General features: G+C 46.8%; 1 protein-coding gene across 1 annotated transcript in view; it reads left to right on the top strand.

Moving 5' to 3' along the window:
* The first annotated feature begins 3,421 nt into the window (after positions 1-3,421).
* Positions 3,422-13,290, top strand: part of PLK1 (polo like kinase 1) — a 13,896-nt gene continuing 4,027 nt past the window's right edge. The window contains exons 1-6 of the mRNA XM_006148296.2: positions 3,422-3,548; positions 6,474-6,766; positions 7,416-7,584; positions 8,480-8,624; positions 9,636-9,729; positions 11,205-11,424. Of these exons, the coding sequence (XP_006148358.1) occupies positions 3,422-3,548; positions 6,474-6,766; positions 7,416-7,584; positions 8,480-8,624; positions 9,636-9,729; positions 11,205-11,424 (1,048 nt within the window). The remainder of the gene's footprint in view (positions 3,549-6,473; positions 6,767-7,415; positions 7,585-8,479; positions 8,625-9,635; positions 9,730-11,204; positions 11,425-13,290) is intronic.

Genomic DNA, 13,290 nt, shown 5'->3' with positions numbered 1-13,290 from the left:
GACTATTTCAGAGAGCAAAATATTCTGCCAGTAATGGACTAGTTCGCATAAGTCCATGATCACCAAAACACTTCTAGCGCCCCCAGCAATGGGGTTATGATATTTTTTTTTCTTTTTAGGTTTTTGCTATAAAGACAGAGAGTGGGAAAGTGAGAATATCACATCCCAACCCCCAGGAGGGTGGCCACACCACAGTTCTTTCTCTTCCATTCTCCTTTTGGGATTTTGGGCATATATGTACATGCACCTAGCACGATTTTTTTCAGGCCACCAGGTCTGGGACTTGAACCATGCTCGGCCATGTGGGAATCCCAACACCTTAAGCATTGGCCACCTGCTTGCTCCACCTTTAAAAAAATGTTTGTTTGTTTGTTTCGGGAACCAGCAGTTAACGTAATGGCTATGTCGCTGGACTCCCACGTAGTCAACCGCAGTTCACGTCCCGGACCCGGTGGCTTAAAACTCACGCCGGGTGCGTGTGCGTGCGTGCCCAAGATCCCGAGAGGAGAATGGAGGAGAAGGGATTGCGGCGTGACCATCCCCCCTGGGGGGTGATTTCTCACTTTCTGTCTCTATGTCTCTCTCTGTCTGGCAAGCGCACGTGCCCTATAGCAAAAAAAAAAAAAAAAAAACCTCTCCAAAAAAAAAATTTTTTTTTCATCTTTTTTTATTGCCAAAGGAGGAGAAAGAGAAAAAGAGAAAGCACCCTCCACTGGGGAGATGTCATGCTTCAGTCGTTTTTCTTCTATTTCTCCATCTTCTCAGGATTTCAAGCATGCCCACACCCATGCCTGGCATATTTTTCAAGCTGCTGGGGCCGGGACTCAAGCCTCAGTCAACCACATGGGATCTGGCTATCTATGTACAGGGCTTAACTGCTGCACTATGAGGCTGGCCCCTTACACATTTTTAAATTTTGAAATAAAAGAACATCTGGAACCAGCAGGTGGCATAATGATTACATCACTGGACTCACATGTAGTCGACCGTGGTTTGAGTCCCAGACCAGGTAGCTTAAAACTCATGCCAGGCATGTGTACATGTGTGCCCAAGATCCTGAGAGGAGAATGGAGAAGAAGGGATTGTGGGGTGGCCATCCCCCCTGGAGGGGGGGGGTTCTCTTGTTCTGTTTCTCTGTCCCTCTGGCAAGCGCATGAGCCCTATAGCAAATATCTCTCAAAAATAATAATAATAAATCTTTGGCTTTATAATCAGTCTGCCACAAAGAAAAGTTGGAGAAATTATTCTTTGTTTTGCATCTATGGAATGCCAGATATTAATTAGAAAATGTTTAATCCTCCCAACTGTCAAAAAGTATAGTCTTTTTTTTTTCAGCCTATTTTACAGATGAAATCGATATCTAGAGAGTTAAAGCAAATTCGGCCAACATCACATATCTAATAAAGGGTTGGACTAGAGTCCAAGCCAACTCTTACTTGGCTACAAGGTCCATGTTTTAGTCAGCTCTTCCAGTATCTTGTGCTCCAATCCAGTTAGCGCTGTGCACTATCCTTGCTGCTCACACAGTTAATTCTTTGCTTTCCCAAATTCTCACTGGCAAGTTGGTCCCCCCACTTTCATTATGCGCTCTGACTCAGACCCTAACGTGAGAAGAGTTGGCACAGGGCATCTTGCTTCCCAAAAAAAATGGATATATGAATGAAAAACATAAGAGGGACTTCTGGGCTGTTGGTAGTGTTCTCTTTCTGAATTTGGATGGTGTTTACATGGGTGTATGTTCAGTTTGTGGAAGTTCAGTGAACTGTACAATTATGATATGTACTTCTTTCTGTAAATATATTCAATTTCAATAATTTAAAACAGAAGGTAACACAACATAGAGATAAAAATAGTAACGATTAGAGAGTATCCTTTATTCAGCAAACATTTACTAATACCCCTTATTTCTAGAGCATTGTGCTAGGAATTTGGAACATAAATAGAAAAGAGCATCACTGTTGTCATTGTCTCTCAGCTTAATTAGGAGGTAGGCAGAGATACTTATAACATGGTGATTTTTGCAGATGTCATCAAGGGCACTAAGAAGGCACAGGGAAAAGGGCTTCCATCTTGTGTATTTTGCCATCTAGAGCTGCTACTCAAGTTCTTTTTTTTTTTAAGAATTATTTTATTTATTTATTTATTTATTTATTTTTTAAATTTGACCAGAGAGAGGGAAAGTGAGAAAGCAAGCCACCAGGTTTGAGATCAGCCATGTGGGAGTTTGGTGTCCCAACCACCATACCACCTGCCGGCCCCACCACTCAAGTTCGTACAGAACTCAGTCAAATGGCAGAGGGGGTAATTTACAGTTGAGTTTTTCAGGAAAAGTCACAAATCTGAACTTTTGTATGAACTGTCTTTTTAAATGCTGTAAATGAATTGGAATTTTTAAAACGAAGCCAAACAAAATACCCCTGCATGAAGGATTTGGTTGTGACTTGCCAGTTTGTTATATTCTTCCAATCAGCTACCCCTCCTTCTGATTAAAAAAAAAAAAAAAAGTGTATTGACCTGTGTACTAGAAAATACAGCAGGGAGCAGATCAGACAGCTTATTTATTTTAGCAGCCTGGGAGGCTCTGGTACCCTGTTCCTCAGACTTCAGTTAAGAGATCACCTGGCTGACCTTTGGGCCTGAAAGTTTGCCTCTGCCCCTCTAACAAGCTCTCAGGTGATGGTGATACTGCATATTCCTGGGCCATACTTTGAGTAATCTTTGGAATACAGAGGGGCTCAGGACCTGACATCAAGGTGCATTTGCCTACAAGCAACCTAGTTTTAGTTATATTCTAGTTTATTTGAATGGTTTGGCAGAGAGTTGACGACTTCGTTGGTGGGTGCTAAGGCTCTCCTAAGCTGCCTCTTGGCGCTACCGGGTCTCTGCTCAGAGTTTATGGTCTAGGAGGCGGGGTGAGAGAGGAGGGAGGGTGTTAGGGAAAGCTTCCTGGAGAGGTGCAGGTGAACTGCGGGCTGCGCAAGACTGGGAGGAACCCTGAACGAATTCCCCCTTTTCTGGGGCTGGGTCTCGGTGAGATGCCAAGGGCGTGAATTCCCAGGATACCGCACGTGTCTGCTGTCCGTGCGTCCCTGTCAATCAAGTTTTTTTCGCAGGCTGAGTAAGGGTTTAAAGGCGGCTGCGTGCAGAGCACTCCCATGGTGCCGCGCGGCGGGCGGGTTTGGATTTTAAATCCCCGCGGCCAATCAGTGGCGCGCAGGCTTTTATAACGTTCCCAGCGCGGAGTTTGAATTCGGGGAGGAGCGGAGCTGTGCGGAGGCTCTACCCGGTCCCTGCCAGGCCCGCCGAGCAACTCTGAGAGCATGAGTGCGGCGGCAACTGCAGGGAAGCTGGCGCGGGCACCGGCCGACCCTGGGAAAGCAGGGGTCCCCAGAGTGGGGCCCCGCGGAGCAACTCTGAGAGCATGAGTGCGGCGGCAACTGCAGGGAAGCTGGCGCGGGCACCGGCCGACCCTGGGAAAGCAGGGGTCCCCGGAGTGGCGGCTCCCGTGGCCCCCGCGGCCGCTCCCCCGGCGAAAGAGATCCCAGCTAGTGGCCCCGCGTAGCCGGCGCCGCTATGTGCGGGGTCGCTTTTTGGGCAAAGGAGGCTTCGCCAAGTGCTTCGAGATGAGATACGCAGACACCAAGGAGGTGTTCGCAGGCAAGATCGTGCCTAAGTCTCTGCTGCTAAAGCCGCACCAGAAGGAGAAGATGTCCATGGAGATTTCCATTCACCGCAGCCTCGCCCACCAGCACGTCGTGGGCTTCCACGGCTTTTTCGAGGACAACGACTTCGTCTTCGTGGTGTTGGAACTTTGTCGCCGGAGGGTGAGTGTCGCTGCAGGACACTGGAGCAGCCTAGAGGCCGGGGTTGGGACACCCGGACCCGGAGCAGCTGGGGATGAGGTTCCCGGGGCTATCTATGTACAGGGCTTAACTGCTGCACTATGAGGCTGGCCCCTTACACATTTTTAAATTTTGAAATAAAAGAACATCTGGAACCAGCAGGTGGCATAATGATTACATCACTGGACTCACATGTAGTCGACCGTGGTTTGAGTCCCAGACCAGGTAGCTTAAAACTCATGCCAGGCATGTGTACATGTGTGCCCAAGATCCTGAGAGGAGAATGGAGAAGAAGGGATTGTGGGGTGGCCATCCCCCCTGGAGGGGGGGGGTTCTCTTGTTCTGTTTCTCTGTCCCTCTGGCAAGCGCATGAGCCCTATAGCAAATATCTCTCAAAAATAATAATAATAAATCTTTGGCTTTATAATCAGTCTGCCACAAAGAAAAGTTGGAGAAATTATTCTTTGTTTTGCATCTATGGAATGCCAGATATTAATTAGAAAATGTTTAATCCTCCCAACTGTCAAAAAGTATAGTCTTTTTTTTTTCAGCCTATTTTACAGATGAAATCGATATCTAGAGAGTTAAAGCAAATTCGGCCAACATCACATATCTAATAAAGGGTTGGACTAGAGTCCAAGCCAACTCTTACTTGGCTACAAGGTCCATGTTTTAGTCAGCTCTTCCAGTATCTTGTGCTCCAATCCAGTTAGCGCTGTGCACTATCCTTGCTGCTCACACAGTTAATTCTTTGCTTTCCCAAATTCTCACTGGCAAGTTGGTCCCCCCACTTTCATTATGCGCTCTGACTCAGACCCTAACGTGAGAAGAGTTGGCACAGGGCATCTTGCTTCCCAAAAAAAATGGATATATGAATGAAAAACATAAGAGGGACTTCTGGGCTGTTGGTAGTGTTCTCTTTCTGAATTTGGATGGTGTTTACATGGGTGTATGTTCAGTTTGTGGAAGTTCAGTGAACTGTACAATTATGATATGTACTTCTTTCTGTAAATATATTCAATTTCAATAATTTAAAACAGAAGGTAACACAACATAGAGATAAAAATAGTAACGATTAGAGAGTATCCTTTATTCAGCAAACATTTACTAATACCCCTTATTTCTAGAGCATTGTGCTAGGAATTTGGAACATAAATAGAAAAGAGCATCACTGTTGTCATTGTCTCTCAGCTTAATTAGGAGGTAGGCAGAGATACTTATAACATGGTGATTTTTGCAGATGTCATCAAGGGCACTAAGAAGGCACAGGGAAAAGGGCTTCCATCTTGTGTATTTTGCCATCTAGAGCTGCTACTCAAGTTCTTTTTTTTTTTAAGAATTATTTTATTTATTTATTTATTTATTTATTTTTTAAATTTGACCAGAGAGAGGGAAAGTGAGAAAGCAAGCCACCAGGTTTGAGATCAGCCATGTGGGAGTTTGGTGTCCCAACCACCATACCACCTGCCGGCCCCACCACTCAAGTTCGTACAGAACTCAGTCAAATGGCAGAGGGGGTAATTTACAGTTGAGTTTTTCAGGAAAAGTCACAAATCTGAACTTTTGTATGAACTGTCTTTTTAAATGCTGTAAATGAATTGGAATTTTTAAAACGAAGCCAAACAAAATACCCCTGCATGAAGGATTTGGTTGTGACTTGCCAGTTTGTTATATTCTTCCAATCAGCTACCCCTCCTTCTGATTAAAAAAAAAAAAAAAAGTGTATTGACCTGTGTACTAGAAAATACAGCAGGGAGCAGATCAGACAGCTTATTTATTTTAGCAGCCTGGGAGGCTCTGGTACCCTGTTCCTCAGACTTCAGTTAAGAGATCACCTGGCTGACCTTTGGGCCTGAAAGTTTGCCTCTGCCCCTCTAACAAGCTCTCAGGTGATGGTGATACTGCATATTCCTGGGCCATACTTTGAGTAATCTTTGGAATACAGAGGGGCTCAGGACCTGACATCAAGGTGCATTTGCCTACAAGCAACCTAGTTTTAGTTATATTCTAGTTTATTTGAATGGTTTGGCAGAGAGTTGACGACTTCGTTGGTGGGTGCTAAGGCTCTCCTAAGCTGCCTCTTGGCGCTACCGGGTCTCTGCTCAGAGTTTATGGTCTAGGAGGCGGGGTGAGAGAGGAGGGAGGGTGTTAGGGAAAGCTTCCTGGAGAGGTGCAGGTGAACTGCGCGCTGCGCAAGACTGGGAGGAACCCTGAACGCATTCCCCCTTTTCTGGGGCTGGGTCTCGGTGAGATGCCAAGGGCGTGAATTCCCAGGATACCGCACGTGTCTGCTGTCCGTGCGTCCCTGTCAATCAAGTTTTTTTCGCAGGCTGAGTAAGGGTTTAAAGGCGGCTGCGTGCAGAGCACTCCCATGGTGCCGCGCGGCGGGCGGGTTTGGATTTTAAATCCCCGCGGCCAATCAGTGGCGCGCAGGCTTTTATAACGTTCCCAGCGCGGAGTTTGAATTCGGGGAGGAGCGGAGCTGTGCGGAGGCTCTACCCGGTCCCTGCCAGGCCCGCCGAGCAACTCTGAGAGCATGAGTGCGGCGGCAACTGCAGGGAAGCTGGCGCGGGGACCGGCCCCCCGGAGTGGCGGCTCCCGTGGCCCCCGCGGCCGCTCCCCCGGCGAAAGAGATCCCAGAGGTCCTAGTGGACCCGCGTAGCCGGCGCCGCTATGTGCGGGGTCGCTTTTTGGGCAAAGGAGGCTTCGCCAAGTGCTTCGAGATCTCCGACGCAGACACCAAGGAGGTGTTCGCAGGCAAGATCGTGCCTAAGTCTCTGCTGCTAAAGCCGCACCAGAAGGAGAAGATGTCCATGGAGATTTCCATTCACCGCAGCCTCGCCCACCAGCACGTCGTGGGCTTCCACGGCTTTTTCGAGGACAACGACTTCGTCTTCGTGGTGTTGGAACTTTGTCGCCGGAGGGTGAGTGTCGCTGCAGGACACTGGAGCAGCCTAGAGGCCGGGGTTGGGACACCCGGACCCGAAGCAGCTGGGTATGAGTTTCCAGGAGAGGGTGCTGGGAACCTCAAGCTAGGGTTGGAAAAGGCCTTTAGTAGGGGGCTTGGCACTTGAAGCTGCTAGGGGACGGAAGAGGTTCCCGTTGAGTGAGGTCGAGTCAAGTTGCTGCTAGGAAAGGCTCCTGGACGCGAGGTGCGGGGGAGGGGAGTAGGAACTGGTAATGGACGCTGGAGCCCCGCAGTGCCAAGGGAGGAGTCCCAGGTTAGGAGTGCTGTGGCCCTGAGCTTCCGGAGTGAGATGAGGCCTGGGTATGGGTGGTTAGAGCCTGACTTAGGAGCTTCCGGAGAAGAGAGTAGTAGGAGAGGATCTGCGGCTGGGAAGCCCTAGGTGCTGATACTAAAGATTGCGAATTTCCGAGGCGGTAAGGAAGGGAGCCAATAGGAGAGGGCTGTCAGTGCTTGTGGCCAGTGTTGCTGCAGTATCCCGATCGCATATGTCCTGGAGAAGGAATTGGGGGAGTGGGAAGGCCCCCCTAAAGTCCCCCTGAGGGTCCATGGTACAGCCTTGGGCTGCCTTGTCTAATACCTTCTCCATTCCTCCCTGGACTCCCCAGTCTCTCCTGGAGCTGCACAAGAGGAGGAAAGCTCTGACGGAGCCGGAGGCCCGCTACTACTTGCGGCAGATCGTTCTTGGATGCCAGTACCTGCACAGGAACCGGGTTATTCACCGGGACCTCAAGCTGGGTAACCTCTTTCTGAATGAGGATCTGGAGGTGAAAATAGGTAAGGTTCTGGCTTGCGGGGGAACTTGAACCCACTACAACAGGAGAGAAGGAAGGAAATAGGAAGGACACGTGAGGGAGGGAAGGTATGGTGGGGAGTCTGGGTTGTTGATTGCCTCTAGGCTTCTCTTCTTAGTACAGAAACATAAAACAAAGAGCTCACTAGCTAGTATTTTGCCTGCAGATAGATTTTTTTTTTTTTTTTGGAGAGGTTTTTGCTATAGGGGGCGTGTGCTTGCCAGAAAGACGGAGACAGAGATCTCCTCTCAGGATCTTGGGCATGCACGCACATGCACCTGGCGTGAGTTTAAGCCACCGGGTCCAGGACTCAAACTGCAGTTGACTACATGGGAGTCCAACGACATAGCCATTGTGCCAACTGCTGATCCCAGCAGATAGTTACTTTTATGTCCAAACAGTATTTTCTTTTTTAAAAATTTTTATACTTGTTTCCTTTTTTTTAAATTGGGAGGCTTAGCATAAAATTTCTTTTAGGCAGAAATTCCAGCAGTATAGTGACAGCATTCCCTTAGGGTAGCTATTTGCTGGGCTGAAAAGCAGCTGTCCCCTTTAGACTTCCTCTGGTTTTCCTTGGTCCTCATCTCTTCCTATTCTTCAGACTTGCCATGTAGCAGTCTTGGAGGGTATTTGCTTGATCCTTGAAAGCATCTGACTTTTCCTGCTCCAATCAATTTTCTTTTAGAAGTGTAACCCTCCTTTCTAAGGAGAGGTGAGGAAAGGATCACTGGAGGGCCCCTCCCTGGGGCCAGCATGGTGGAAGGATTCCTGGACAAGCCTTGTTGCACACACGTGTCATCTACTGTTCCTGGTTCTTGATGCGCAAGCCTGAACCAGCCATCTGCATTGAGTATCCCCTCTTCCTCCCTCTGTCCCAGGGGATTTTGGATTGGCAACCAAAGTCGAATATGATGGGGAGCGGAAGAAGACCCTGTGCGGGACTCCTAATTACATAGCTCCTGAGGTGCTGAGCAAGAAAGGGCACAGTTTCGAGGTGGATGTGTGGTCCATTGGGTGCATCATGTAAGTTGGCAGTTGAATCAAGACCTACCCAGCCTCAGCAGTGGCCCTGTGGGACACCTCAACTGGCTGACTTTATTCTGTAGTCCTTTCTCCCTTACAAAAAGTCTACAGATTACTTCCAAAACAAAGCCTAGCTTTCAAAACTTTGCTTGTCACTCTGCTGTGTCCTGTAAGATTCCTACATTCAGGACTGTGGGTCCAACAAGGGGGAGGGAAGGTCTCTACAACCTTCTTTTTCTAGCCTTTTGCTTCTCCAAGTCTTGCATACCAGCGACATTGTCACCTGGGAACTTGTTAGAAACACAGAATCTCAGGACCCAAACTACTTACTGGGCCAGAATCTGGATTTTAACAGTATTGTAACGTGATTGCAGTGCACAGTAAAGTTTCAGAAACACCGATGAGCATTGGGTAGGAAAATTAGGCCAGGAGTTATGGTTGGCAGGAGCAGGTGCCTATGATCTGTTTGAATCAAGACCAAAAGAGGGAGTGGTGGCAGGCAGAGGTTATCTTTGCCTTTGCAGGCGTTACCTTTTCTGTTATTGTTGGCATGGGTACTGGATAGTTAGATGTGAGTCGTAGCAATGGTTTTCATACTTCTTTGCAATGGGGCTATTTTTTCCCCAGATGAATACTTCAGGCCTTAGTACAGAGTCACTGAATGTAGAGCAGGTAGTCCACCCCCTTTAGCTTGCTTTGTATGGTTGGCAACCGCTGAAGCTCTTGCAGAGTCCTTGGATACGACAGGCTGTAGCTGAAAATTTGCTACTCCGTAAGCATCCTGGTCTCATCGCCTGTGTTCTACCAAGGGCTCATCCCAGCCAGTGTTCTACCAAGGGCTCATCCCAGCCAGTGTTCTGGCTTCTGGGGCTGCTAAGCAGACTTGGAGACAGTCTTCAGGTACCCCACAGTCAGAGTAGTACCTACCCTTTGGCCTAGCCCTGAAATGGTTCTTCCTGTGCCTGGGCTTTGAATGAGAGCACTGAGCCAAATCTCACCTTGTACTTACAGGTATACCTTGTTAGTGGGCAAACCGCCTTTTGAGACCTCTTGCCTAAAAGAGACCTACCTCCGGATCAAGAAGAACGAATACAGTATTCCCAAGGTGACTGATAACACTTTTATTTATTTTTAAGAAAGATTTATTTTATTTTTTATTATCATTAATTTTCTATAGGGCATGTACGTTCACGAGAGAAAGCAAGCTACCTGGTCCGAGACTCAAACCATGGATGGCCATGTGTAACTCTAGCAGCCGAACTATCATGCCACCCACTGGCTCTTGATAACACTTTTAAGTTTTCAGTTTAAATTTTTTATTTTTCCTTCACCAGCTATTTACTGAGCCCCACTATGTCCTGGGATAGAGATAGGTCCATCCCATAGCTTTTGAGGGTCTGTGTCTGAAATTTCATAGAAAATTGAGGCATATGTACACAAAGCATTTTTCTAGGGGGAAAAAGTTTACAAATTATTGAACATTGGGTAGATAACCAAAAAGATGTGTAAAAAACGGGGAAATGGGAGGGAGTAGGAAACTGAAGTGATTATACCTCAGAAATGGACAGTCTTAATTCAAATGGATCTGCCAATTAGTCCATCTTGGGCAGATGGACTGAACTGTCGAATGGAGTTACTGCCTTGGAGTACCCCACAGGTACCTTGCATACAGGGAGTACCCACAGAATCATGGACCACTGGGAATCCAAGGGCTTATCAGTGGCAGTGTGGAACCTTTTTTTGCAGCCACTAGCATAAATGCATTAAAAGAATAGCCCGTGCCTGCAGAAGCCTACTTTGTGGCTTATTTCTAGTTTGGTGTCCCTGACTCATGAAGCCAAGATCCCTGTCTCCACCAGGAAAAATAGAGTAAATATGTCTCTGTCAGAGAGAGAGGCATGGAGTGGTTCAGAATTGGGAGTGAGCCCTGGTTCCTCCCCTTACTAGGTGTGTGTTCTTAGGCAAAACATTTAACTCTCTCTGCGTCAATTTCTTTTAATCTGCTGAAGAGGGATAAGAGCAGAGATCCTGTCCTTTACATGTTTTTGCGAGGGTCAACTGAGCTCCTGGTACGTACTAAATGCAGAGTTAATGCTAGATGGTGACTATGCATCTGCCCTGTATTAGGTCACATCCCATTGGGTCTCCTTAATAGAGCTTCAAACTTGGTGCAACATCCCCGTATTACAGTGGATACAAAGGCCCTAGGAAGTCAGGATTACTTGCAGCTGGTATTAAAGGGCAGAACTAAGATTTAAACCCAGGTCTTTAGGACCTCAAAGTCTATATTCTCAGGTTCTTTTCTAGTGGTGAGCAACTTTAACTGTGCGCGGGCAAATTTAGTGAAAAAAATTACCTGCGCCAAATTAATTTTGAGTTTCAAGAGGAAGAAAAAATTATAACACTGGTCAACTCAATAAAGCCAGCAGTAGAGAACTTGGCCTTGTTTATAGCCATCAGACCATGGCGTATTTGAGACTGGGGGTTGTGTGTAGGCCCAAGTACAGTTCTTTAACAGCAGTGCTGCACTCGGGGTCCCATTCATGTCCTGCTTATGGCTTTCCCTCCCTCTGCTCCCAGCACATCAACCCCGTGGCCGCCTCCCTTATCCAGAAGATGCTTCAGACGGATCCCACTGCCCGCCCAACCATTAATGAGCTGCTTAACGAAGAGTTCTTTACTTCTGGCTACATCCCTGCCAGGCTCCCCATTACCTGCCTCACCATTCCACCAAGGTTTTCAATTGCCCCCAGCAGTCTGGACCCCAGCAGCCGGAAGCCTCTCACGGTCCTCAATAAAGGTAATTCAAAGGTCTGGGTAAGATAGCAGGTCCCCAGAGAGAGCCCAGGCTTTGGGTATGTATGTGCTGCTTGCTCATTGGCCCGGGGAGCTCTGGCGTGGAGTAGAATGGGCCCCTATCCTTGAATCGTGTCCCATTCCCTGTCAGGAAAGACAGACCATGGCTAAGTCAACCCTTTGGACCAAAAACAAGAAAATAAAACAAACACCAAACCTCGAAAATTCTTTTTTTTTTTTTTGGGGGGGAGAGATTTTTGCTATAGGGGGCCTGCGCTCGCCCGACAGACAGGGACAGAAAGCGAGAAATCATCCAGGGGGGATGGCCATGCCGCAATCCCTTCTCTTCCATTCTCCTCCTCTCGGGATCTTGGGCATGCACGCACACGCGCCTGGCGTGAGTTTAAGCCACCGGGTCCAGTACTCAAACCGCAGTAGACTACAATGGGAGTCCAGCGACAGCCATTGTCCTAACTGCTGGTCCCCGAAAATCCTTTTTGATCACTTTTTAAAATTCCTAACATCAATCTTGCACAGTTCATTAAAAATAATATGAAAAATTTCAAATATATGTACAGAGCATAATGCAGTAGAGTTCCATGTACCCACCAGATTTAAGAATAATCAAGATTTTGTCACATTTGTTTCATCTAGCCTCTTTTTTTCCTTGAGAATATATATACACAAACACACACATATATATATATATATATAATAGATATGTATATATATTGTATATGTATTTTTTTAGAGAGAGATTTTTGCTATAGAGTGCATATGCTCACCAGAGAGACAGAAAGCAAGAAATCACCCCCCAGCAGGGGATGACTATGCCGCAGTCTCTTCTCCATTCGGGATCTTGGGCACGTGTGCACACGTGCCCGGTGTGAGCTTCAAGTTGGTGGGTCTGGGACTCAAACCACAGTAAACTATGTGAGTCCAGCAACGTAACCATTGTGCCATCTGCTGGCCCCCTTGAGAATATTTCAGACATCTTGCAATTTTTTAAAGATTTGCTATATGCTTCAGGGCCAGCGCACTCCTCAGAGAGAGAGTGAGAAAGCACTCTGAAGGGGGTATGTCTATACCATAATCCTTTCTCCTTCATTCTCTTGGATTTTGGGCTTCCATTCCTGGTGTGTGTTTCTTTTCTTTCTTTCTTTTTTTTAAAGAATTATTTCTTTAATTAATTTATTTTTTTTATACTTTGTAATTTATTTTATATTCATTCACTGAGCATCATCACAACACACAAAATGTGATTTCCTATCCAGAATACAGTGCATAGTGGCTTAATCATACATTTTATTGTCAATAATTTGTTACTGCTTTTTAATTTGATCAGCAAGAGACAGAGAGAAAGCAAGCAAGAAGTCAAGCCACCAGGTCCACGACTGGAACCACAATCAGCCATGTGGGAGTCCAGCGCCTTAAGCATCATGCCACCTGCCATCCTGGCATGTTTTTGAAGTCTCTGCGTCCAGGTTTCAAACTACATGGCCAGCCGTATGGGATCCAACCACCTTAACCACTATGCCACTGGTGGACCCTACATCTTGCCCTTTTATTTCTATAAACTTTTTGTATGCATCTCTTTAAAAATAGACATTTTCTTATAAAACCACATGTCATTGCTTAGGTTGTCATTGCCTCTAGATCTCTTCAGAGGACAAAATTAAGAAATATGTACTGGTGGGACCAGCAGGTGGCGTGGTGGTTAAGGCGCTGGACACTCCCACATGGCTGACCAGGGTTCAAGTCCTGAATCTGGTGGCTTGCTTTCTCTCTCTCTCACTCTCACCCTCTGTCTCTCTCTGGTCAAATTAAAAAATCAATGAATGAATAAATAAATAATAAAATAAATAGTTAT

The sequence above is a fragment of the Tupaia chinensis genome, unplaced genomic scaffold, assembly GCF_000334495.1.
Source record: "Tupaia chinensis unplaced genomic scaffold, TupChi_1.0 Scaffold000231_2, whole genome shotgun sequence".
Taxonomy (NCBI): domain Eukaryota; kingdom Metazoa; phylum Chordata; class Mammalia; order Scandentia; family Tupaiidae; genus Tupaia; species Tupaia belangeri.
Note: the sequence above shows the minus strand (reverse complement) of the source record. Positions and strands in the feature narration are given on the sequence as shown.